This window comes from Dipteris shenzhenensis, chromosome 25 (genome assembly GCF_047967505.1).
Source record: "Dipteris shenzhenensis isolate YYH24624 ecotype China chromosome 25, Dip_SZ_1.0, whole genome shotgun sequence".
NCBI lineage: Eukaryota > Viridiplantae > Streptophyta > Polypodiopsida > Gleicheniales > Dipteridaceae > Dipteris > Dipteris shenzhenensis.
The window spans coordinates 21,954,605-21,978,525 of NC_141620.1; the positions used below are offsets into that span (position 1 = coordinate 21,954,605).

Here is a 23,921-nt window from a genome sequence, read left to right on the forward strand (position 1 = left end):
CATTCCAATCATCCTCAGACATATTTGCAGGCTTAGCTTCAATCCTTGCCAAGGGTTTAATCTGCTTCTTTTGAATAAGCACATCCCTTATTTGTTCTTTCCACAAAGAAAAGTTTGTCCCATCAAACTTTTTAATGCTGAAAAACTCCTTTTCAGGCATGGAAGAGGATGCCATGATGCAAATAAAGCAAAATCCCAAATGCTAGTGCCTACAAGAGAGAATCACACCAAATACCAAGTGCACCCAAATGTGTATGCCACAATAAAGTGAAATATCACCAAAACTCAAAGCTCAAAGCATCAAAAGATGCATCTGACTCATGTGCATATACTATGCATCCATATGAGCAAATCTGGCCCAAAAGAAAATGCCAATAAGTGCCAAATGACTCAAGCATAAACACCGTCCACTGGCATATGCATCAATTATATCTCATCCAAGAGAGCATAGCACTATCAGTGCATCACCAACAATGTGTCAAAGCTGTCCCTCAGCATAAAATAGCATCCATGTGCAAAGCGTCCATAAAAAATAGCATCCCACAAGGCAATTTGGGCCTATCAGCGCATCCAACAAGGACCGCAATGCATCCAAATGGCCTATAAATCATCCATTGCAACCCAATGTATACCACGAATGAGCGCACACTACTCAAACTGCAACCAGAGTGATCTGCATAAGGTATGCTCAAGAAATCATAGTCCCACGGTAATGAGCGCTACTGAAAATAGAACCTGAGATGCTTCAAAACATGGGCGCCATTGCATAATCGGACTCAGCAAGAAAATCTGCAAATATCTCTCTTCTGCCAGAACTCCAAAATCCCAACCGATGAGTGAGAAATGGGAGTCAACACTTATCCACTGCCATGTGGCATAAATCTAAGGTTTCAAAACCTTAGAATGAAAAATGCATAACAGAGAGACGAAATCGAATACACAGAGATTTATAACTCTGAAAATCCTCCACCGAATCACGCAAGAACTGATAGGTAGGGGTTTTTGGGCGTCCGGAACGCAATGGGACAGACGGTTTTGGAAACCGTGGTCTCAATCACTGGGTCCAACACACGGACTGAAAAACGTTTTTTGAAACAGAGCTGTTTGTAAACTCCACTGGAGTGCGAATGATGAGCAACATAGAAGTTTTAGGACCTCCTGAGTCCACCGGAACTGACAGATCTGCAAATGGTTGCTCCAAACTTGAGTTCCAACACCCGGGCAAAAAACGCAGGAACTGACACAGTGAGTCAGAAATCCACTGAAATGACCCCAGATTCAAGAATGAAGGTGTTTCCAAGCTCCTGAAGTGAAGTGGACACCAAAAGCAAGCAATAGTTGCCTCTACAAGTCAATATGGAATCTCGGTCATCGAACGGAACAGGGAAAAGCTCAAAAAACGACGTTTTCTTTGAAAGCTCTCAACAGGCTCTCAAAACCACTTCGCAAAGCCAAAGTGACTTTTCCAAATGTTTCTCCACGGTCTCTGCACACTCGGATGCAAGTAAAGTCGCCCACAAAGCTTCCCACAGAGCTTCTCCTTCCTCCCACAGAGCTGCTGAGCTTCAAGCATTCACGCACGCTCAGCTAGATCACCCGGGCTCTGATACCAGTTGAGAGTGCTCTCAATGGAAGCAAGAACGGAAGAAGGAGAGAGAGAGACAGAGAGCCACACAAGTTTGGTGGGTGCAGAACCACCCTAATCTTCTTTTTCATTCATTTATATGTGTGTTTGAGTATTGTACATAACCGGGGTCAAGGCACAGTGACCTTTAACCATCACACTAGTTTATGTCAGCACAGAGGATCAGGTAGCTGACATATTTACAAAGGCATTCGGTGCAAAGAAGATGTGTAAGTTCAGAGACATGCTTGGTGTGCAGGAATTGGGATTGAGCTCGAGGGGGAGTGTTGAGATATCGAGCTCCACTCGTGATATGCCAGGGTAACAGTTGTGCATTTATGTCACCGACTTGTTAGCTGCAGATGCGGTTGGTACACCGCCCATGAATAAGAGCTGGATGACAGCTATCTTTATGTACTCTAGTTAGTGGCTCATATAGGGTTCACCTATTCCTTTTGTACAGAAAGAGAGAGTTCTTTTGGCTTTCACAACTAAGAAGAGGAAAACTGTTTTCAGCCTCCACCTTTGTGTGTATTACCCCTCTGTGTGTGTGAGAAAGCTCCTTACCTCTCTCCCACTCTCTTCACAAAAGATGCTACAAATAACCTCCTATGGATGCCACACTACTTTGAGCATGGAAGAGGCACAATAGTAATGCACTTGCACCATCATCCCCAGTGTTATTGGACCTATGTTGACTTTGATTTAGCATACCACAAGAGCATTGGAGCCATGGATCATATTGAGAAATCAGTATGAGATACTAAATCAAACCAGGATTCAAAGCCTAAAGAATAAGCTTACAGATAAGAAGTTGCAAAAGCATTTATCACTCAAAAAATTCTTCCAAAATATGATGGTTTGGTCACTGTACCAAACACACAAGCTAGAGCTCCACCTATATACTTTGAAGAATTTAGTGTAATGTTGCTAGAGGAAGAGACATAGCTACAGAGTCTGAGAAGGGGGTGATGTTGCATTCATGGTCAACGCAAAAGGCAAAGGCATGGTCTCTTCTAATGAAAAAAAGAAGAAGTTCCAAGGTAGTTGCTATTATTATAACAAGAAGGATCTCACATTAAAGGATTGCAGAAAGAAGCAGGCCAATGAGAAGAATATAAGCTTGAAGACTTCATGGAAGGGAATTAGCCACCAACAATGATGACGTAGAACTTGAAGTATGCACTTCCATTGAAGAGGTATGTTCATCATCTCGACCATACCTCTTGATGATTCTTGGACATTGGATAGTGGAGCTTCTCCCCACATGACTAGTAAGAAAGATTAGTATAGTTACAGAGAAGAAGCTAAAGGTAAAGAGTGAAAGATATTAGATGTCCTCTATGTATCACACATCAAGAGAAATATGCTTTTATTGCTACAAATGAAAAAATATTTCCTTGAAGCCCGCTTCTAGAACGTAGAAGAATAAATTATTAATGTTGATTGCAAGATTGTGGGGAGAGTTGTAAGGTGCAACAACTTATATGAGCTAAGAATCTCATAAGCTACAACAACTTATATGAGTTGAGGCTCTCATCGCTACGTTACATAGAGGTACAAGAAAACTTTGGAATGAGCGATTGGACATATCGGCTTTGCCATGCTTAAGGAGATGTGAAAATCTAGGATGGTAACATACTTACCTACAATTCCACATTTGTAGGAGCCATGTGAGGCTTTCATGATGAGTGTAAGGTGTAACAACTTATATGAGCTGAGCCTCTCACCGCTACATCACATGGAGGTACAAGAAAACTTTGAAATGATCGATTTGGACATATCGGCTTTGCCATGCTTAAGGAGATGTGAAAATCTAGGATGGTAACATACTTACCAACAATTCCACATTTGCAGGAGCCATGCGAGGCTTTCATGATGGACAAGCAACAAAGGAAGGCATTTCCATATGAGAGAAACAACTATGCAAAGTCTCCTCGATAGCTAGTCTATTGGTGCTTTGGGTATATCTTTCCTATCTCTTGCCTATTATCAACAATTTTAGTAGGAAGATGTGGCTATATTTCATTTGTGATATGGTTGATACTTTTGAGAAAATTCAAAGAGTGGCATAAGCTTTTGGAAACAGAGATATAAAGGAAGGTGAAGAAGCATCACATGGACTGAGGAGGAGAGTTCACTTTAGGTGAATTCAATTATTATTGCAAGGCACATGGCATTAACCTATTGCACATACACCTTAGCAAAACAATATTGTGGAATGCCATAACCACAGAATGGTGGAAGGGGCAAAGTGCATGATGAAAGGGAAGGGGCTACCTAACTCTTTTTGGGCAGAGGCAGTTAATAGGTTCTACACCAAGGCACTTAAGGGTATGACACCTTATGAGGCTTACTGTAATAAGAAGCCCTCCGTCTCTCATTTCAAAACATTTGGATGTGATTGTTATATGCATATTCTAGATGCTAATAGGACAAAGCTTGAGGCCAAGAGCAAGAAATGTATCTTTCTTGAATATGGTCAAGAATCCAAGGCATACAGGTATATGATCTAGAGGATAAGAAAAAGGGGAAGAAGCAGCTCTCTCTACAGCTTCATCGATCTGGCATTGGACCAAGGATGTAGTTCATGTTTGGGTCAACATTGAGGGGGGGTTTAGTATATTCAATGCCCACCTCTCAACATATATCTAACGTTGATGTATGCTACACATTCATAAGGTTCCATTATGAGGAGAAGCCATTGGTGCATGTATCTTTGTTAGGAATCCTAGCTTAGATGCTAGAAGGGGCCGTTGTTGTGACCATTGATGGTTAAGGAGATGGTCAAGGGTGCAATAGGTGGGCTCAAAATAATACTTGGAATATTTCTTATTTTTCCATGTGTACATATTCCATATGTATGAGTCTTCATTAGTGGGCAAGATGGTGGACGTGTTATAGTGGATATGCGATGGTGGTCTACGTCAATGCAGTGTAACCAACCATGCCTTGGACACGCATACCCATCACTCACAACACTATATATGGAGTCCATTGTCATGGTACAAGGTATCCAATTCTTGTGAGCATCTATACCAGAAATGGGAGAAGGGTTGTCTAGTGAGTCCTAGACATGCCACATGACATATTGGGAGTTATCCCATATACACTTCGGCTTTCTAGAGTCTAGTGTCACACTATATAGTGGTGTACTTGTCTAGTGTCACATCAAAGTGGTCTACATCAAGCTTTTATATCATTGCTTTGTACTTTCCATTTCCTTTCATTGCTTTCTAGTTCTTCCATTTATTTTCCGTTCTGTTCCTCCTATCATGTGCCTTCACATAGCATCTATACAAAGGTCTTCAATTGAGTTTTTGTTAGCACTCTAGAGTGAAAGGGAGACACAACTATGAAGAAGGCTCGCACTACGTGAGAAGGCTAATTAAAAAGTAGTCCACATTCTATTATTCCAAGCTACAATTACTTCTGAAGTTGATTGTTTCATTTTAGACGTACAAGTGCAAAAGTGCTTCCAAAAAATAGTTCACAAGGCAAACACTCAAAAAATAGAAGAATTATCAAGATATTACCCTGCCACAACTTGGACAAAAACTTCACGTGGAATTCGCATCTTTGCTAATACATCAATAACATGCATCTAAAACCTAGACACTTGGTGCGGGATGGCAAGGCAACGGCGACAAATCACAAAAAGGATAGCAACCAATCCAACAATGATTGGCTAAGCGGGCCCTTGGGCGCCTGCTTGTGAAGCCCACCTAAATTGCCTAAAATTAACAAAATTGAGAAAATATTTTTTACAAGGTCAATGTATATAGTTTGCACAGGTTTTCTATGAACACCGAGAACAAAATTTATAAGTTCATTGTATATAGTTTGCAAGTTCTCTGTGAACATTGATTGAAAGGTGGCATAATCACTATAATTTTGTTTTTTTCCCCTCCCATTCTTACCCACCAATGGCCCACTACAAGGGGCACATTTGCCTAGGGCTTGAAAGCAGGAGACATCCCACAAGATTCAAACATGGGCAACTCGCTTAGCTAGGCAAATGCCCTGCAACTTGGCCCACACTGGTATCCATTCTACGTATTACCTAGGAAAAACAAGGAAGGTTTTTTGGCATGTGGTAGCTTGGAGGAGAAGAGCTTAGGAAATGTTGCCACTAACCATCCTTGGACTCTTGGACAATCAATACCTCTTGGATTACCACCTTGAACTCTTGGACTTTTGTAGACTCATGGACTATCATACACATATGCAAACATGTATACAACACACACATACACACACACCCCTGTATACATACACCCAAAAACACACATAAACTTCCTAGGTGGTTACATTGCCCATGTCTTACTTAAAGAGTGGTCAAAAGATCAAGAGTCCTATGTGAAGGTGTTTACTTATTAGATTGCACTCAAAATGAGGCCGTCCTCATTCGCATGTACACCGGCATAGATGCGAATGAGGAAGGCTGTGTAGTGTAGTTGGCAACACTTGATTGGTGTATAAGCTCAAAGATTCAGGATGATGCGATCTAATGGGCGCTGAGGGAAGTACCTAGCTTCCTACAACGGCATTTAAGAAGAACCTGGCGTTGGTAACTTGCTTGAAGACTGTGTCAAAGATCAAGGAGCCATAAGAGTGGCACAGTTAGATTGGTCAGAAAGCCTGCTTGGCCAGAAGAAGAAACAAGTTGACGAGACCGGTAGTTTGCCAGATCTATGTCGGCCGGATGGCTGGTTAGCCAGCATCTGGGTCTGCCAATTTAGAGCCAAGTTAGGAAAGACCAGCACCTCCCCTATATTAAGGGTCTCGTGCCCTCATTCCCTCCATCTACTGAAGAAGCCACTGAAGCTCATTGAGAGGAGGCAGCAAGGCAGAGTTTTGGAGCACCCCTCTGAGGTGCAAAGAGAGGAACAGGCGCTGTATGTCCGTAGGGTACGTCCTTTTATGCACAGATTGACATGTTTCGAATCTCGATGCAATATATACTACATATTCTGGCTATTGGGTAGGGTAAGTGCTTAGATCTCTAGCATATAAAGGCAAAGGCTAATAAAACGGTAGTCCACATTCATACAGCAGAAACACGCATCTAGATGAAGCCAGGAACATGCCAAATTCATCCTGATATGCCAGATCACGTGACGCAGATGGTACACTCTGCCCTAAGGTAAGCTTCATTTCTGCAGGCCTTTCAAGAAAAGTATTGTAGCTATGAGCATTGTTCTTGCCAAAACACAAATCTAAACAATACTCCGATTTTATGACAGGTATAACTGTACATCCCACACATTATCTACAAGTTTATGCACTGGTCCCTGCTGGCTTTACTCCATCCAAGGTGTTCTTTCTGGGACCTGAGGGGGGAAGCTTTTGAAGAAAGGTTTAATGGAACGCGAAGTACGGATTGAATATTATATTCAAGTAGACTGGTTAGGATTATGAGGATTGGGATAACTCGGCTAGATTCGGGTGCGAAAAGATCAAGATTTTTTTTTTGGCTAGCCTATTGCCTCTGTGGGTTCAGATGTCCATCCAACCTTCAAAAACTCAATTTTAAATTGTACGATCTTCAGAAATCCTCCTACCCCCCTGACATAATTCATCTCAAGGAGGGAGAACGGCCAAATCTTGCATAGCTCGAGAGACATTAGGACTTCAAACATACTCATTGAGATGCTCAATACAGACTTAACAGATTTTCATTCTCTTGCTTGAACTCGTCCAACATTTTAAGGTTTCCAGTAGAAAGAAACTGAATCATGCATCTTCAATCACCAGACAGCCCTACACTGGGATCAGTCTTTTTGAAGCTAGGCTCAGGCCAGCAACATCCAATTGATTCGTGATTTAGTCACAAGGAGGAAGAACTGCCAAATCTTGCATAGCTCGAGAAACTCTCAAATTCAGAGACATTGCAACCAAAGACTGTACAAAAAGCTTTCAAGCATACTCATTTAGATGCTCAATACAGACAGTGGTTCATTCTATTGCTTGAAGTTATTTTCACAAATTTCAGTCAAAAGCAACCGAACCATGCCTCTTTACTCACCATACAGCCCTACAATGGGGTCATTCTTTTTGAAGCAACCGAACCATGCCTCTTTACTCACCATACAGCCCTACAATGGGGTCATTCTTTTTGAAGCAACCTTTAGGACCAGCAAAATCCAATTGATTCGTGATTATAGTCACAAGCATTCAAGATGCAATTTCTATCTTGATATACACGTGAATCCTGATAATATAGTCCAATTTTGGGAAGCCTTTCCTGTAAAAACTTTGACTTGAGACGTGTGACAGCAGCAATTCTAAGTCCTCCCATTGCATCTGCTGCCCATAACTCGTATGGTTACCTCTGATGATCTATATGGTAAGAGAACCAAGAGTACAGGGATATGGAACTATACAAGTGATTGTGAGGTGTAGTCAAAATGTTAAGTGAAGAGCTCCTTGGTTAGGCTGACACTAAACGTAGGCCCTCTTACCCACAAAAAAGAAGGGACAACTCGAGCCCAAACGTGTTCAATCGACAAGGTCTACAAGATAGTCTGCAAGATTGTGAAGAGGAGCAGCTTTGAGGGGATCAAACATGCCCAAGTAGTCGTTGGCCTGGCTATTCAGTTGACGGGCAAGCTGCTTAGATCGCTCCAGCCCTAACAGCTCTGTGTAAGTGGCTCTCTTTTTGTGCTCAGAGGTGCTGTCTGAAGCTTCGTCCAAGATATCCACTACCACTTGGAAGAGAAGGCTCACGCAGCGTGCATACCTCCGAAGTCTTTCCACTGCTGCCTCAGAGCCCCCTCCCAAAATTGCCCCGCTCGCCACCGATCCCTCCAGCAGCGCCGCTGTCTTGTGCAAATGAATATAGTCCAGGACTTCCAAATCGATATTGGGATCCCCCTGAATTGCTCTTTCCACCACGAGCCCTGACACCAGTCCATCAACCCCCGCTGCTTTCCCCAATTCGCGTATCACCCTCGTCACAGTCTCAGCGGGCACGCCTTTGGTCGCCTGCACTATATGCTCGAAAGCCAGGGCCACAACAGCACTGCCCGCAATCAAGGCCGCCCTGCTTCCTCCCCTGGCAATAACGTCATCGCCCATGTCGTCCAGACGGAGAGACATTTTGTGGATCATCTCCACCGCGCACGCCGCAGGCATCGCCGTCTCGGCCGTGCCACCCACAAGCTCACAAGCGGCCAGGCAAAGCACGGGACGCACCCGCTTGCCGCTAGCGAGGAGGGAGGTCTCGGGGCTGCTTTCAGGCAAGCGGGGGGAGAGGGCCTGATCGAGTGCAGCGTCGACAGCGGAGGCTTTGGAGGTGAAGAAGGATTTGAGCTCGCGTTGGAACTCGAGGCGCTGCTCCATGACGGTCTGGACGTCACTGAGAAGGCGAGCAGAGGGAGGGTCCGTTCTCCTCCTCCTTCCCACCATAGCCAGAGGAGATGGAGCAAGGGAGCAGCCATGGAAAGAGCAGCTCAAGACAGAGATCTTGCAGCCATAGCCGTGGCAAGAAGAGATGGCTGCCATGGCCACACTATTTCACACGAACACCCGCATACAGACACGCACACAAAACACACACACTCGCACACACACACACTACAGTTTTCATGCATTCATGAATTTAGGTTTTCCTAAAGAAGTTGCAAATTTTTAGCTCACATAATTGAAACATTTTGAATATTTCTCAAAATTGAGAAAATATATTGAGACGTGAACCTAAAAATGTCATAGTTTATAGGTCTTTTGTGAACACTCATCACAATCCCTAAAATGTGAAATCTACCTCTAACCTCTTAGCGAAAATAGAAAATGAAGATTAAACTCCTTGACTATGAAGGATACATGCATACCAGGGAAAAGTACAACCGGCAGCAATGCCCTCCGCCTCAGAGTTCCTATGGGTGCATATCTAAAGGGAATTTTACAACAAAAATATGGGCATGGCCAAGAGACTCACCAATCTTTGAAAATTGTATCGTACAAATGTAAGATAGTGGTTTCTAGTCCTATAGGCCTAATCCAACATTAATACAATCTCACCCACCTACTCACACTCACACGCAACACAGATACATGCACGTACACACACACACACGTCTTTCATAGTGCTTTATACTTCACCTATTGGGCCCTTAGCAAGATGTCATCTCTCTCTCTCTCTCTCTCTCTCTCTCTCTCGCCCCCCCCCCCCCCACAGGAGAGGTAGAAAATGAGCAGCATGTACTCCTAAGATGTAGAGCCTAAGCACACATTAGAGAGGTTATATGGGCTGCAGAGAGATTTTGAGAAATTTGCTAGAACACCTAGCCAAAAAGCTAGGAAGCTACTTAAAAGAGGTTTTGGGACACCGCAACAAGGTACTAGGGCTAGCACACAAGCTAGCCCAACAAGCACTCACTAGCTGGCAAATTTGTATTATTTTATTTCGCTAGATGTAAGGGATCACTATTAGTTAATATGATCGTTGGTCCCATAGATCCTGAAGGTCTCATACAGACTCTAATAAAACCGTCTCGTATCATCTCTCTCTCTCTCTCTCTCTCTCTCTCTCTCTTCCCCCCCCTCACTCCAACAATTATACTTCAATTCTTGAGAAGCATGTACCACCTCTCATGCTTCATTTCTCTCAACAATTAATTGTGCAAGCGGAACCATAGACTCTGCAATTTAAACATCCCATCCACACAATTGTAAGGAAAGCAACTTATTGTGTAGAGAAAAGTATTGGCATGTGTCGGTTGCGGGAGTGTTGCTCTTATTAATATAATTATAAGGTAATGAAGATGTATAAGTACCTTGGGTTCATGGGCCCTTTACATGCTTTTTAAGAATAAAGCTAGGAGTAATCTAATCCCTTTGAATAATGGAGGTAATAAGATGTACTAGAAAAACCACAAGCACACATTTAAAATACCCCTATATTCAAAGTTTTACATTTTTTAATGTAATTATTTTCCCTTCTTTTGTACACCTAAATTTTGCAATTTTGATTTTGAAGTCCTATACACAATAGTTATATGAGATACATATTTTTTAGACCCTCCCATCTATAAACAGCTTGTAAGTCCCCAAAACTAAAAACTCGCCTTTCATTAATGAACCTGCTATCTTACATTTTGTACAGAGTGACACCCTAGGCACGACTCATTCAACCTCCATGGCTCTCATTTGGCCAATCTCATGGCTTTAATGCTCATCTTCTCTGTCACGTTGCTTGATTAGTCATTTGAATCGATTGTGGCTCCATATCTTGTGTTGAACAAGATTAAGCTCTTAATTTTGTATTTGGTTCGTCTTAATGCTTTAATAACTAGTCTCTTGAAGCATTTTTCACATTGATCTTGATAGTCACAATTTTGTGAAGCCTTTCTTGTACAAACTTTGACTTGAGACTTGAGACAGCAGCAATCCTAAGTCCTCCCATTTTGAAGTTTCTATCTGTTGCCCATGACTCGTACGGTTACCTCTGATGATACATATGGCAAGATAACCACGAGTAGAGGGATATGGAACTATACAATTATGTACATAATGACACCAGCTCACAAGTCACTTGTGACTCCAAAATTGGTGTCATGATGTACATAATTGTGTAGTTCCATATCCCTCCACGAGGGAGGTTCCAAGGACTTTCCTCCCAGGAAAGTCGCGACCCATGGTTCATCCCCACACATGCAAGGCCTTTGAGAGGGTAACCCAAGGTTAAATTAATCTCTAAATGAACTAAGAGACTAATTGTGGATTGGTTAAACTAATTGTGGACTGACTTATAAGAGACTAATTGTGGATTGGTTAAACTAACTGTGGGCTGGTCAGTCATTGGGAGAGGAGATTCTCAATGTTTCCCATTCATAATTGTGGATTGGTGAAACTAATTATGGGCTGGTTAGAGGAGATTCCCAATGTTTCCCATTCCTATTATGCCAAGATCTCACGGCACCTATTAGATCTAGGACTTTTACTTTAATTGCAGAGCTCCTGCGTGGTTAGTTGACACTAAAAGTAGGCCTCTTAGGGGCTTAGCACATGGGAAGAAATAGGATGGGAATGGGAAAAGGTGGTCCCAAGTGGTCCCATGCATATTTCTATCCTATTCCCATCCCACCATGTGCTTACAAAAAAAGAACTAGGGATGCGTTTAGGAGAAAGAGGACACATGGCATCATTTCATGTGTTTAACAGGTGGGGACCTTGTGGGGACAAGGACACATGTCATCCTTCCATGTTTTTGAATCCCTAAAAAAGGGGAACCCATTCTGGCTGCCAAGGTCAAGAGGCCATGGTCCAGGATGGGAGAAAAAGTGGCTACTCCCATTCTAAATCCATCCTAGACCACTTGGTCTAGGATGGGAGTAATGATGACAAAAATATTCCCATCCTAAACCCATGCTAGCCCCATCCATGTGCTAAGGCCCTTACCCACAAAAAAGAAGGGAAAACTCTGTGTTCAATCGACTAGGTCTACTCAGGAGCAGCTTTGAGTGTATCAAACATGCCCAAGTAGTCTTTAGCCAGCCTATTCAGTTGTCGTCCAGACGGAGAGACATTTTGTGGATCGTCTCCACCACCCACGCCACAGGCATCGTGCAACCCACAAGCTCACAAAGCGGCCAAGCAAAGCGCGGGATGCCCTCGCTTGCCGTTGGCATGGAGACAGGTCTCGGGGCTAGTTTCAGGCAAGCAGGGGAGATGCGACCACATCGGTGGCTTTGGAGGTGAAGAAGGACTTGAGCTCGCGTTGGACCTTGAAGCGCTACTCCATGAAGGTTTGGACGTCGCTGAGAAGATAGGCAGAGGGAGGAGGGTGGGAAGGAGGAGGAGGAGGAGGAGGAGAACGGATAGCCACAGGAGATGGAGCAAGAGAGCAGCCATGGAAAGAGCAGCTCAAAGCAGAGAGAGCCATGGAGAAGAGCTGGCACTATTTCACAGGAACACCCTCTTACACATCGTGGGTTCACACCCCCACCCCCATTGAGGATGTCAAACCCAAAACCTTCTTTTTCCCATGCGTGAGCCCTACCAATAAGCTATAAAGTAATATTACGTGTGCATTTCCTTATAATAGTATTATAAATGCTCCCTCATCCCCCTCCTCCTTTGAGATGTCCTTTCCTCTTTAATGAGACTGGTCCCTCCCCCCTCCCCAATCTCATGTCCCTCCTTCTTTAATGGCCCTAGTTTCCATTATTCCTTAATTCATCCCCTTTATACCTTAGTTTAATCATGGCCTTGACCTCTTCCTTTCCACCCTTCTTCCTTTCTCCAAAAAGGAATCTCCCATTTTTCATATGATGGGGCACCTATTGGGGTTTACAAGCCTTAATGGCCTTGATCTATGTACTCACAAGAGTCAATGGCTCATAGTTAAACTCTTGACAGAGGCAATGTCTTATGCTAACAAATAAGTGGCCCTAGAGGTACCTCGGGCCAAAAAGAGGTTCTTAGGCATTGTGCACAAGCCCATGTGGATAAGGGTAAGGGTACTCAAGATAAAATTGTCAAAAGTGATTGTCATAAAGTGATAAACATTTTAAGACTATCAACCCATGTAATGAGTTGCAGACAAAGCTACCATAACGATGGTCTATTCATATATCCAATGTGCACGTCCAATGATACAAACTCTAAATTGTCAAAAAAATCACTATGCACTTTTTCATATAAACGTTTCAAGGATTTGAAAATAAGACCCTAAAGGCACGCACAAGAGTCCCAGTTCCATAAGCACACACATTTAAGAAAATTCAAAACAAATTGTGAGAGATCTAAGGCTTCTCACCTGAAGAACTTTCCAAAAACAAAAGTTGCACATCAATTGGTTGATGCCATGATCACTTTTCTTTAACACTGGAACACCTTCTTCCTCAAACCACTCCCTTCAACAAAAACAAGCTAAAAGGCTACAATATTTGGAAGGATGTGTTGTGAGCTTGAGAGCTCCAAATCCAAAACTTCTAAAGCAAAATAGAAAGCATAGCCAACTTTGCAACATCGAATGAATATAGTACAAATTTTGTAAAAGAGCAGAGATCCATTGTCTTTGATACCATGTCGACGAAGTAGGGAGAGTGTGGGAAGAGAGGTGATTGCATGGTGCACAAGAAAAATCACCAATGCTTGCTAACGTTACACTATTGAAATAAGGTAGAAAATAGAATACATACAGTGCAATTTACTATGCCTCAATATCTTTTGCATGTACTCCAAAGAATAATATGAGATAGGGTAGAAAATAGAATACATACAGTGCAATTTACTATGTCATAATATCTTTTACATGTACTCCCAAGAATAATATGAGATGTTTCTCAGAGTGCATTTGCAACTACTTCTTTGGTTTTGGAGTTGCTAGTAGATGTCCTTTTGATCTAATCGCTAGTGTTTTGGTAAAGCCTCAAAACTTTGAAAAATGTTCATCTATTTGATTTTGATTTTATGAATGGTTGGTGGTGAATGGTTTACATTAGTTGCAATTTGTGATAGACAAAATTTATTTGAAAATGTCACAAGCTATCACAGAAGTTAATTATTTTTACAATTTAGTTTATGGGGGCAAAGAGAAAAATGTCAGTGCAAGCAAATACATACTTCATTTCATGAGTCATTTTCTATTGCAACCTCAATATCAAATGTTGTGTATCCTGTAACATTACCCATAGTGGGACAATCCCCAGACTATTGAGAGATGGAGACTGACTCTAATGGGAATACTCTTATCCCCCTCCCTTTTGACTTCATCAATGATCCTTCAACACATGTAGGCAAAAGGTGGGGGAACACCGATTCATCTAGACTTTCATTGAAGAATAGATGGGGCAACAACGCTAATTCATCTTGACTTGCATTGAAGAATATTGAGTTTGATTTGAACTTGCTTCGGTGCAAGGAAGCAACATTGTTCGGCCTCATTTGTGTGAGCTTCTCATCTTCTCCACTAAATCCTCACTTGCCAAAAGCTCTATCATTCCATGCCTCTCTTGTCTAGTAGACAAAGTTAGGCTATAGCCATGCAATGCTCAAAGGAAGGCTTCTCCATGCAATATATGTATACTTTATTGTATCTCTTCATGTTGCAATAGCATGTCAAGCCTTCTTCAAGTAGAAATGCAAACTTATGTTAAGGTATCCAAATAATCTATTGAGAAATCTATACAAACATAATGATGGAGAATTGTGCTTTTGAAGATCTTTTTTTCCATCAACAACATCCAAATTTTAAGATGAACAAGAATGCATTTAATCATTTTGCTCGTATGGAATTTTACTTTTCTCCATAAGAGATGTTTTCACATGTTACATGTTACTTGATTTTATTTATTTATTGTTATAGTTTATCAAGGTGAATAGAGGGAAAGATGCAAAGGTCTAAGTCAAACAAAAATTAGAGCATTCAAAAAATGTTCTAATTTTTGTTTGACTTAGACCTTTGCATCTAATTAGAGTATTCAGAGAGAAAGATGCAAAGGTTAAGTCAAACCAAAATTAGAGCATTCAAAATTAGAGCATCTAAGAGTTTAACCTCTTATATACAAGAGGTTATACTCTTGGATAAGGGAATAAATAAATAGATTCTAGAGTAGCTCCTCTGCCAGGTCTATGAGCATAGACATGTGGATGGGCTCTTGCACTGATTAAATGCTCTTTTTCAACTCCTAGGACCTTGCCTTAACTTGAATATAGGTTCTCAGCTTAATTACAGAAAGTTAAGGGAAGATTAGGCAATTTAACCCACAGAGGAGCCTTAGATGATCTAAGAGCTTCTGGGTTGAAGGCAGACGAGTAGCTATCCAAGTACATAGGCTAATTTCTAACAGACCAAAGGGAGTGGACCTTTGCAAGGTGCTTTAAGCTCTTAAGCTGTATTTTCCCAATATAGTTTTTATTTTAATATAAAGTTGTTATCTTTCTTGCAAGAAAAATGATTGTTGGTGTGATTAGTGGGAGAAAGAGAGAGAGAGAGAGAGAGAGAGAGAGAGAGAGAGAGAAGTATAGAGCACTTTGTAAGATGTGTGTGTGTGCATGCCCAATAGGTGAAGTATAAAGCACTATGCAGTATAAAGCACTGTGAAAAGTGTGTGTACACGTGCATGTGTGTGTGAGTATGAGAGTAGGTGGCTGAGATTGTATTGAAGTTTCTTCATACCCTACAAGATCTATGGGACTAGAAACCACTGTCGCACCATGTGTACCCGAAGGGCAACCCTTGTCCAACCCACTTCCTAGATGCATTCAATACACCTTGGGCAAGCATGGGAAACTCTAGTATGGTACAATTTTCAAATATTCCTAAGTTGGCACTATGTGGTTGGTCGTGCCCATTATGTTATTGCAAAATTTCCTTCAAATATGCACCCAGTTGCTAGGCTAGTTGACACCTAAGGACTTTGAGGTTGATGGCACTTCTGCCTAGTGTATGTTTCTCTCAATTCCATTTTCTATGTAAGGTGTGAGAGCCAAACTTTACATTTTAAGAATTGTGGCCTCCCTTTGAAGTTCATTAGGGAGGTGCTTCACCATTTTGGGGGGTGTGTGTGTGTATGTGTGTATCTAAGAGGGTGTTCTTGGCAAATAGTATGGCCATGGCAGCCAGCTCTTCCCGCCATGGCTATGACTTCCTATCCTCCCATACCTCTCCCAAGGTACCTACTTTCAACGGCTCTTTCCATGGCTACTCCCTCGCCCCCTCCCCTGTGGCCCCTCCCCTGTGGCTATCCATTCTCCTCCTCCTTCCCTCTGTTTGTCTTCTTAGCGATGTCCAGATCATCATGGAGTAGCGCCTCGAGGTCCAACAAGTCCTTCACAACCTTTAAAGCAACCACTATGAATGTTGTACTAGATTAGACACTCTCCCCTCACTTGTCTAAAAGCAGCCCCGAGAACTCTCTACTCACTAGCAACAAGCAAGTGAGACTGTGACGAGGGTAACATGCAAGTTGGGGAAAACAGTGAGGGTTGATGCACACTATGTGAGCATCCTCTTCCAGGTACTAAGCTTCAGACAATCCTCTGAGCTTTAAAAGAGAGTCACTTACATAGAGCTGTTAGGACTGGAGCGATCTAAGCAGCTTACCCGCCGTCACAACTGAATAGCCAAGCCAAAGACTACTTGGGCCTCCTCTTTTTTTTCGGTAAGAGGGCCCATGTTTAGTGTCAGCCTAACCATGTAGGAGCTCTTCACTTAACATTTTGACTACACCTCACAATCACTTGTATGTTCCATATGAGACGTTGGTTCTCTTACCATATATGCCATCAAAGGTAATCATATGAGTCATGGGCAACAGATGCAAACTTCAAAATGGGAGGACTTAGAATTGCTATTGTCTCAACTCAAAGTTTGTACAAGAAATGCTTCACACAATTGTATGACGTTAAAAATTGGCCAACAGAGGGCAGCGAAAACTAATAGAATAGCCTAGGAGCTCACACAGTGTGTGTGGAATCACAAACTTCATGACTTCATGTGCTTCACATAGATGTATTGTGCAGACTAGCATAGAGACAGTGAACCATGCCAAATGTAGAATCCACCAAAAGAATGTATTTCCATCCAAAACTATGGACACAATACAAAAGATAGATCCAGAGTCCCACCAAGATGTGATCCTCTGAGCCTAACAAAAGGATCTTGTACTATCTACTGGTACCTCTAGATCTTTGAGCCTGCGTGCTCCACCTTGAGCATATGTACACTCTCCGTCCAAAGACCTCAGCACCTTGCTACCCTAGAAGATAGCCTAGGTAGATGAGCTCAGTCTATAGCACCTCTGGGACTCCTCTGCCTCCTAGATGGGCCTCAGTGTGAGTCTTCTATTGCTCCTATTGCTCCCCAAACTACTAGCTTGCTGGACCAATGAATCGCCCCAAGGGGGCCCTTTTATTGGGGCTAGTAGCTCCCCTTATGTGCACTGACTTGCCATGTTTTCCTACCCAGCAAGCCCTCCAACAGACCTCATAGCTCCCCATATATGGGGTTGTGGGCTGCCCTTAGGGAGCAGTGTGTTGGTCGACCTAGTTGGCCGGTCGACAACCTGCTTGCCCTCCATAAAGGACAGGGTGCTGCCCACTTGCAGCCCCTCTATTTGCTGCACCATCTGGCCTCAAGGATGTCGATGCCTTGCACCCATGCTTTCCTGCCCTCCCGTATCCTTGCCCTCTTGCGCCATTTGTAGGCCCTATTGTTGCAGGCTGTATACTTGCCTATAGATCCTGCCATGTGTCCGCCTCTAATCCAGCCATGCAGGCCTTGCTCTAGCCTCTGTACAAATCTGTATGCCATGCTGATATCAATGCTAGCTATTGCCTCTTCTCTTGGGTCCCTGATGCTGCCCTCTACTTCGCCTTATGCTCCTACATATCCTGCCTAGCAATTAGGTACCCTTGTCCTCTCTTCTCTAGGCATATGCCCTATGTCTCCCTCCCCCATGCACTCCTCATTTGGGGGCTTACAGATGGGGAGGTGACCTTTCCAACACCCCCTCACACTGCTCAGCCCAATGCCAACATGAACCCTTTGGAAAAATTTGGAGTCAATTCTGGTTCCTGGTTTTTCAACCAGTGGCTCTTGCTGCTCTAGGTCCAATCATGCACAAGCAAACCATCCTAGTACACAAGTCCATCCAAGGTAGCACCAGATGGCACCACCACCTTCAGTCACATTCCTGCCTTTGAACTTCAGCAATCCAAATCCCACCATCTTCCAGTCGTCGCCCTCATAATGAGTGAACAACTAGAGTCTTCCAAGCCCCATGCTCTCAAGGTTTGTTTTAACCAGTCCTTCCTCTAGCAAGGTCCGTAACCAAATAACCATCTCAAAAAATAAAATCCCAAGAACATCTCCAGATAACCTAGACCACAAACTCTCATTGAGCTCTCAAGCAAGTACTCTTCTGGCTTCAGTACACCTTGTCCATAATCACCTTCCCGAGATTTGAAACACCCACACTTCCCCTTCTACTTTCGAAGAAGACCCGATACTTCTAATCTCGCAATACCTGAGACATATGAAGAGCAGATTCTCTCCATAGCATGCTATAAAGGCTTAAATTAATGACATCAAACACATACTTGAATGTTATACTACCTGTGTGCTTGCTCTATAAGCAAACCATGCACCTCATGGAGGCACTGGAGGCACATACTGATAACCTGTGTAATCATGTACTGCCCCCTTTTGAATTAAAGCATCCATCTAAACCTGAAACCCTAAGGCACTCCATGGACTCTACCCTCATGTCAGTATCAATAGCCACGCACCTAGAAGAGTCCAAGCACTCCATGTCCTCCTTCACAAAGGTCTCTTACTCCCTGCCGGCCCCATCCCAATGTTAGACATCTTCACTGTGACTTCTAGGTTGGCATATCTGACCTCGATAACACATGGAGATGTCACCGAGAACAGTTCTTTGATTACCACATTAGCTTTGTCTTTTGTGTCACCATCTAAATCTGTGTCGGACTCCTTCTTTTTCTTATGATCTGCCTTCTTCTTTTTGCAATCCTTCGCAAAATGGCCTAGCTCATCACAATAGACGCATTTCTTCTTGTGCTTTCTCTTCTTGGAAGTGTCCTCTTCATCTCCAAAATCATCCTTCTTGGGATTGCCACCATTAGGCTTGCCCTGTCCTTTGTCGACAATGCCTTGTCATTGTTATCTTTGTTTAGAGCTTTTCCCTAGATTCTTCCTGGAGCAGTAACACACCCAACTCCTCAAAAGTCAAAGTTTTGGCCCTCTGTCCTACTGTCACAGTCGTAACAAAGCTCTTGAAACTCCATGGTAGCCTCCTAAGTACCATCAAGGTAAACTATCTTGAATCTACCTTCTAACCAACTGATGCTATTTGATCCCTCACCACCTTGATCTTCATCAAGAGGTCATGTACCAAATCTCCCTCATCCATATTGTAGAGTTGATGATGAAGAGTCAGGATCCAGGATGTATTATCTATCTCATACAAATCCTTCAGAATGACCCATGCCTCTACTGACATGTCAGTCATTTAGATGTGAGGAATCATAGAGTCCACCGTAGTCCTTACGATCAATGTCAAGGCATGAGCATCCGTATCCTCACATGCTTCGATTTCCTCTCCATCTATTGGTATAAGTATCCTCCATTGTTTGTCCAACATGTCCTCCAGCTTCACCTCTGCTCCCGTTGTTAGGTTCCACAGTTTCCAAATCATTAAATGACTCTGTATTTTCACATTCTAGATAGGATAAGTAGTCCCATCTAGTTTTCAAAACTCTCCAAATTTAGAAGGAACTTGATTGGAGGAGGAGGAAGGGAGAGAAGGGGCCGAAGAGGCTTCTGCTTTTGAAATGGACATCTTTACTACTACTAAACCATGCAGCAAAATTGTAAGCAAACTCAACCGTTTGTAGAAAATAATTATGTACACACCTAACTGAACCCAAGTCACCCTCCTTCTTACAAGGGTACAGTCCTCTAGTCGTGGAATGCAATTACCTAGAGCCTCTGAATTAGGGTCTTCCTTCACCAAGGTCCATGCTTCAAGCTCCCACACTTGTGAGCCTCCTACTTGGGCTCTGATACCATGTTAGAAATCGACCAATAGAGGGTACACACAATGGAAGACTGATAGAATAGCTCGATTGCTCACACAATGTGTGTGGAATCACAAACTTCTTAACTTCATGTGCTTCACATAGATGCATTGTGCAAACTAGAAAATAAATAGAATCCACAAAAAGAATATATTTTTTGTGTGTCATGTTGATGTTGGCACCAGCTCATTGCCTCTTCTCTCGGGTCCCTGCTACTACCCTTGCCTAGCAGCTAGGTACCTTTGTCCTTTCTTCTCTCTTCTTTGGGCATATGCTCTAGGTCTCCCCCATGCTCTCCTCATTTGGGGGCTATAGATGGGGAGGTGACCTTTCCAACATGACGTTGGTCATAGCATTTCACATAGGCATTTGTCAAGTGTCTATATGGAAGTATATATAGCTAGCAAAGATGGATTCTTATGAGTATATGAAGGCCCATAAGTCAATCAATATGAAGGCAAACTTAGCAACCGGCAATATATGCATGAAGTGCTCATAGTAAGTGTAATACCTCAAAAGGAGTTGTATGAGGATATGCCACATAGGCTAGAATAGTTCAAGCATGAGCGTAGGCTATAGATTAATGGCATGTCCCAGTGCAAAGTTGACATAGGGAGTTTGTCCAAAAATACAACCAACAAAAGACATTCATAGTCTCATGATGTAGTCGTATATGGTTCCAACCAACATGCAAGATGTAGCTAGCAATCCATAATGACACTCATAAAATATAAGCCACACTCCTAGCCTGTACTACTAATAGAGTACCCATAAATGAGATACAAGCCCATATGCAAGCCTAGTTTTTTTTTTTGGGGGGGAAAAAGGCCATAGTTACAAATAGTTTGCCATCCTTTCACCCAAGGTCAATCACTTACCTTCTAAGTTATTGTTATAGTGTTTTAACCACACTCAAGCTACTGACCCTACATAAGTAGGTAGATGTAGGTAGTATAAGTAAAATGTAAGTAGATTCCTTTGTGGATATATCATTACCATAACATTCCATAGTTCTGCAAGCCAAATAAGGAAAACATTATTGAAGGTAGCCATTGCATAATACTATGTTTGTAGATATTGATGGCAAGTATGAGTCTTATATGGACATTACTTTGCTAGGTTGGCCAAGGAGACTCTATTGTCCATTATGCTCCAACCATGGACACCGGCTAAGACATGTGTAGCTCAGCCTCAGCATATCCTGCATGATGCGGCACCCAAGAAAGCTTTTCCATGCTACAAAAGCTTTCAAAACTTATCGGAAGGATCATGAAAATTGATAGCTCACAATATGAGGCCTACAAGGGGGATTCTATGGGTATTATTATGGACTTTTACAAAGTTTAAAACACAAAATACTCTTAAGACGACAATAGTGGTAAAAAATGTAACACCCCTATTGCCTACTTCAATACCAAAGAGCATTCTTTGTTCCCTTTTGAGTTGCTGGCAAGAAGATATTGATCCAAGGATTCCATATACTTGGAAACATGTGTAGAGTAGTGAATGCAAACCCTCTTATATCCCAAGGTGGACTTTGGAGGGAGAAATCTTGTTTTGCAAGTTGACCATAAGCTTTGGCTTATGAGTTGCCTTAGTGTGTCTTGCCACCTATCGCCTTAGAGATGTCAGTATCGTAAGTGGTGTCTTCACTGAAGATGCTGCTATGTTGTGAAAAAGTTTCAAAATTCCCACTATTGAGGGTTTACCTGAGTTAGTCATGCTTTGAGTTAATCCTATCGAAACATGTCCCAAATGGTTGGTGGAAAGGATATCACATACATGTGATAGACCAATTTTGTCATACAACTTAGTGATTTTGCATTTTGCTATACAATCGTAGGGTGACCGATGGTTTATGGTCTGGACATGTATGAGAAACATAAATCCATCTACAAACGAGCTATGACAATAAAAGAGGCTAATGCATCAAACATGAATCCAGAATGGAAACATATTAAATGTATTGTAAAAGAAATGCAAGTAGGCTGCAAAGACTAATTTTCTTATCAAGCAACAATTTCACATTCTACGTATAACACCTGCGACAACCCATAGATCTCAAAGGTTAACTAAGAAAAATCTTGCCCTCACACAATTATTAAATATAAGATCATTACCTAAATATGAATTAGGTTATAATTTGGCAACAAACCTAATAGAATCCTCTATTATATGGTGGTAAAAAACTAACGCATAAGAATGTAAAGCGTACATAATAAAAACTTTGCTAGCTATATATGAATGAGTTGTCAAACATAGGTACTTGTACATTAAAGCAATAAAGAATGTACACCACACTCTTCAACACTACCTTAACATGAAAGCATAAAAATTATATTTAAGATATCAAAACTAAATGATTCATATATTATACTGAACACATATTGACACCTACATCAAACTACGACTATTAAGAAATTACCATGACCAAACTTAAGACATTCGGACACGAACATGAAAATATTTAGTCTCGCGGACCTCAATATTGATATGATTAAAAAAACTCCTCAATCGAGGACCTCAATATTGATACGATAAAAAAAAATCCTCAATCGTTAAACACCTTTGAAATTGCAAGAATCTCCTATAGACGACTCACAACTAGACCACAAATTAGTGTGATACATTTATGAAGAATAAAATATCAAGATCACCATATGCATGCCAGGTTATCATTCATGATATAAACATGCATTGAAGGTACCTTGATGATATAAACATGCATTGAGGGTACCTTGGTGCTTTAGCCCTAGAAGGTTATAAGGGTCTTAATACATTAGGATGGGTACACCACCCTCAAATGCTTGCCCATTTGCTTGAGGGATAGGCGGATGTGCTTTACACATCGAGGAGATGGGCATGGGAAAATCCACAAACTAGTCCTACATTTGTTAGCAGGTTCGATGTAGCTTATTGGTTAAACTCTTGTCTTTTGTCATGGGGTCCATGGTTCAAGAATTGGGCGGGGGATGGATGAAGGAGTTTGGTTGCCCCATATTTTGTCCACCCTACTCTTGCACATCCAATGATATTTTGGAACATGGTGCCAACCTTCTCCCACACCCCTAATGCCAAATTTGGGCAACAGGTGTGTAAACACCTTTATTAAGGGTCTTTACACACTGAGACTCCGCTCGCCCTAGACACTCCTCACAGGCAATGGGAATAAATAAAACCCATGGCCGACACTTAGGGTGCCCACCATACTCTCCTCCTTGTGTCCTACTTGGCTGCCATGTCAAGCCCAAAATCTGCCCATCTATGGGAAGCCAAGGTTGGTTGCCCATGGATGGGCACTCATTATTCCAACCAATGGGTTGCTTTCCTGTTAGAAGAATCCCATAAATGGGTTGTTCAAATATTTTATGCATGTTTGGGTGAGCAGTGTATGTGTAAAGGTTTTGCCCACAATAACTTACCTGTCCCATTTTTTAAGTGCTCCATTAATGGGCACTCTTTGAGCGACTTCTAGTGGTCTGTAAAGATCCCAAGACTATTTACACATAGGACGGCCTGTTAAGACCCTAAGACTATTTATTTACACATAGGGTGCCCAAGTTTGGGTAGCAAGGATGTGGTCGCCAGATGGTGCCCAAATGATTTGTGGCACATTGTAGAGGGAGTGCTTCAAGATGCTGGACATCCAACACCCCGTGCCCTAGTGAAGTTGTAAATGCTTGTCTATTTAGAGGGCATTCCCACATCCTCGATTTTCGCTCCCTATTTCTCTGCAAAGGCGAAATAT

At 42.2% G+C, this 23,921-nt stretch overlaps 1 protein-coding gene across 1 annotated transcript; it reads right to left on the bottom strand.

The window, feature by feature from the left end:
* Nucleotides 1–7,529: 7,529 nt before the first annotated feature.
* Nucleotides 7,530–9,201, bottom strand: LOC147885608 (geranylgeranyl pyrophosphate synthase, chloroplastic-like). Its single transcript, XM_087396034.1, has one exon. It carries the CDS (start codon nt 9,128–9,130, stop codon nt 8,126–8,128), a length of 1,005 nt encoding a protein of 334 aa, XP_087252160.1. The 5' UTR covers nt 9,131–9,201; the 3' UTR covers nt 7,530–8,125.
* Between the last annotated feature and the right edge of the window lie 14,720 nt (nt 9,202–23,921).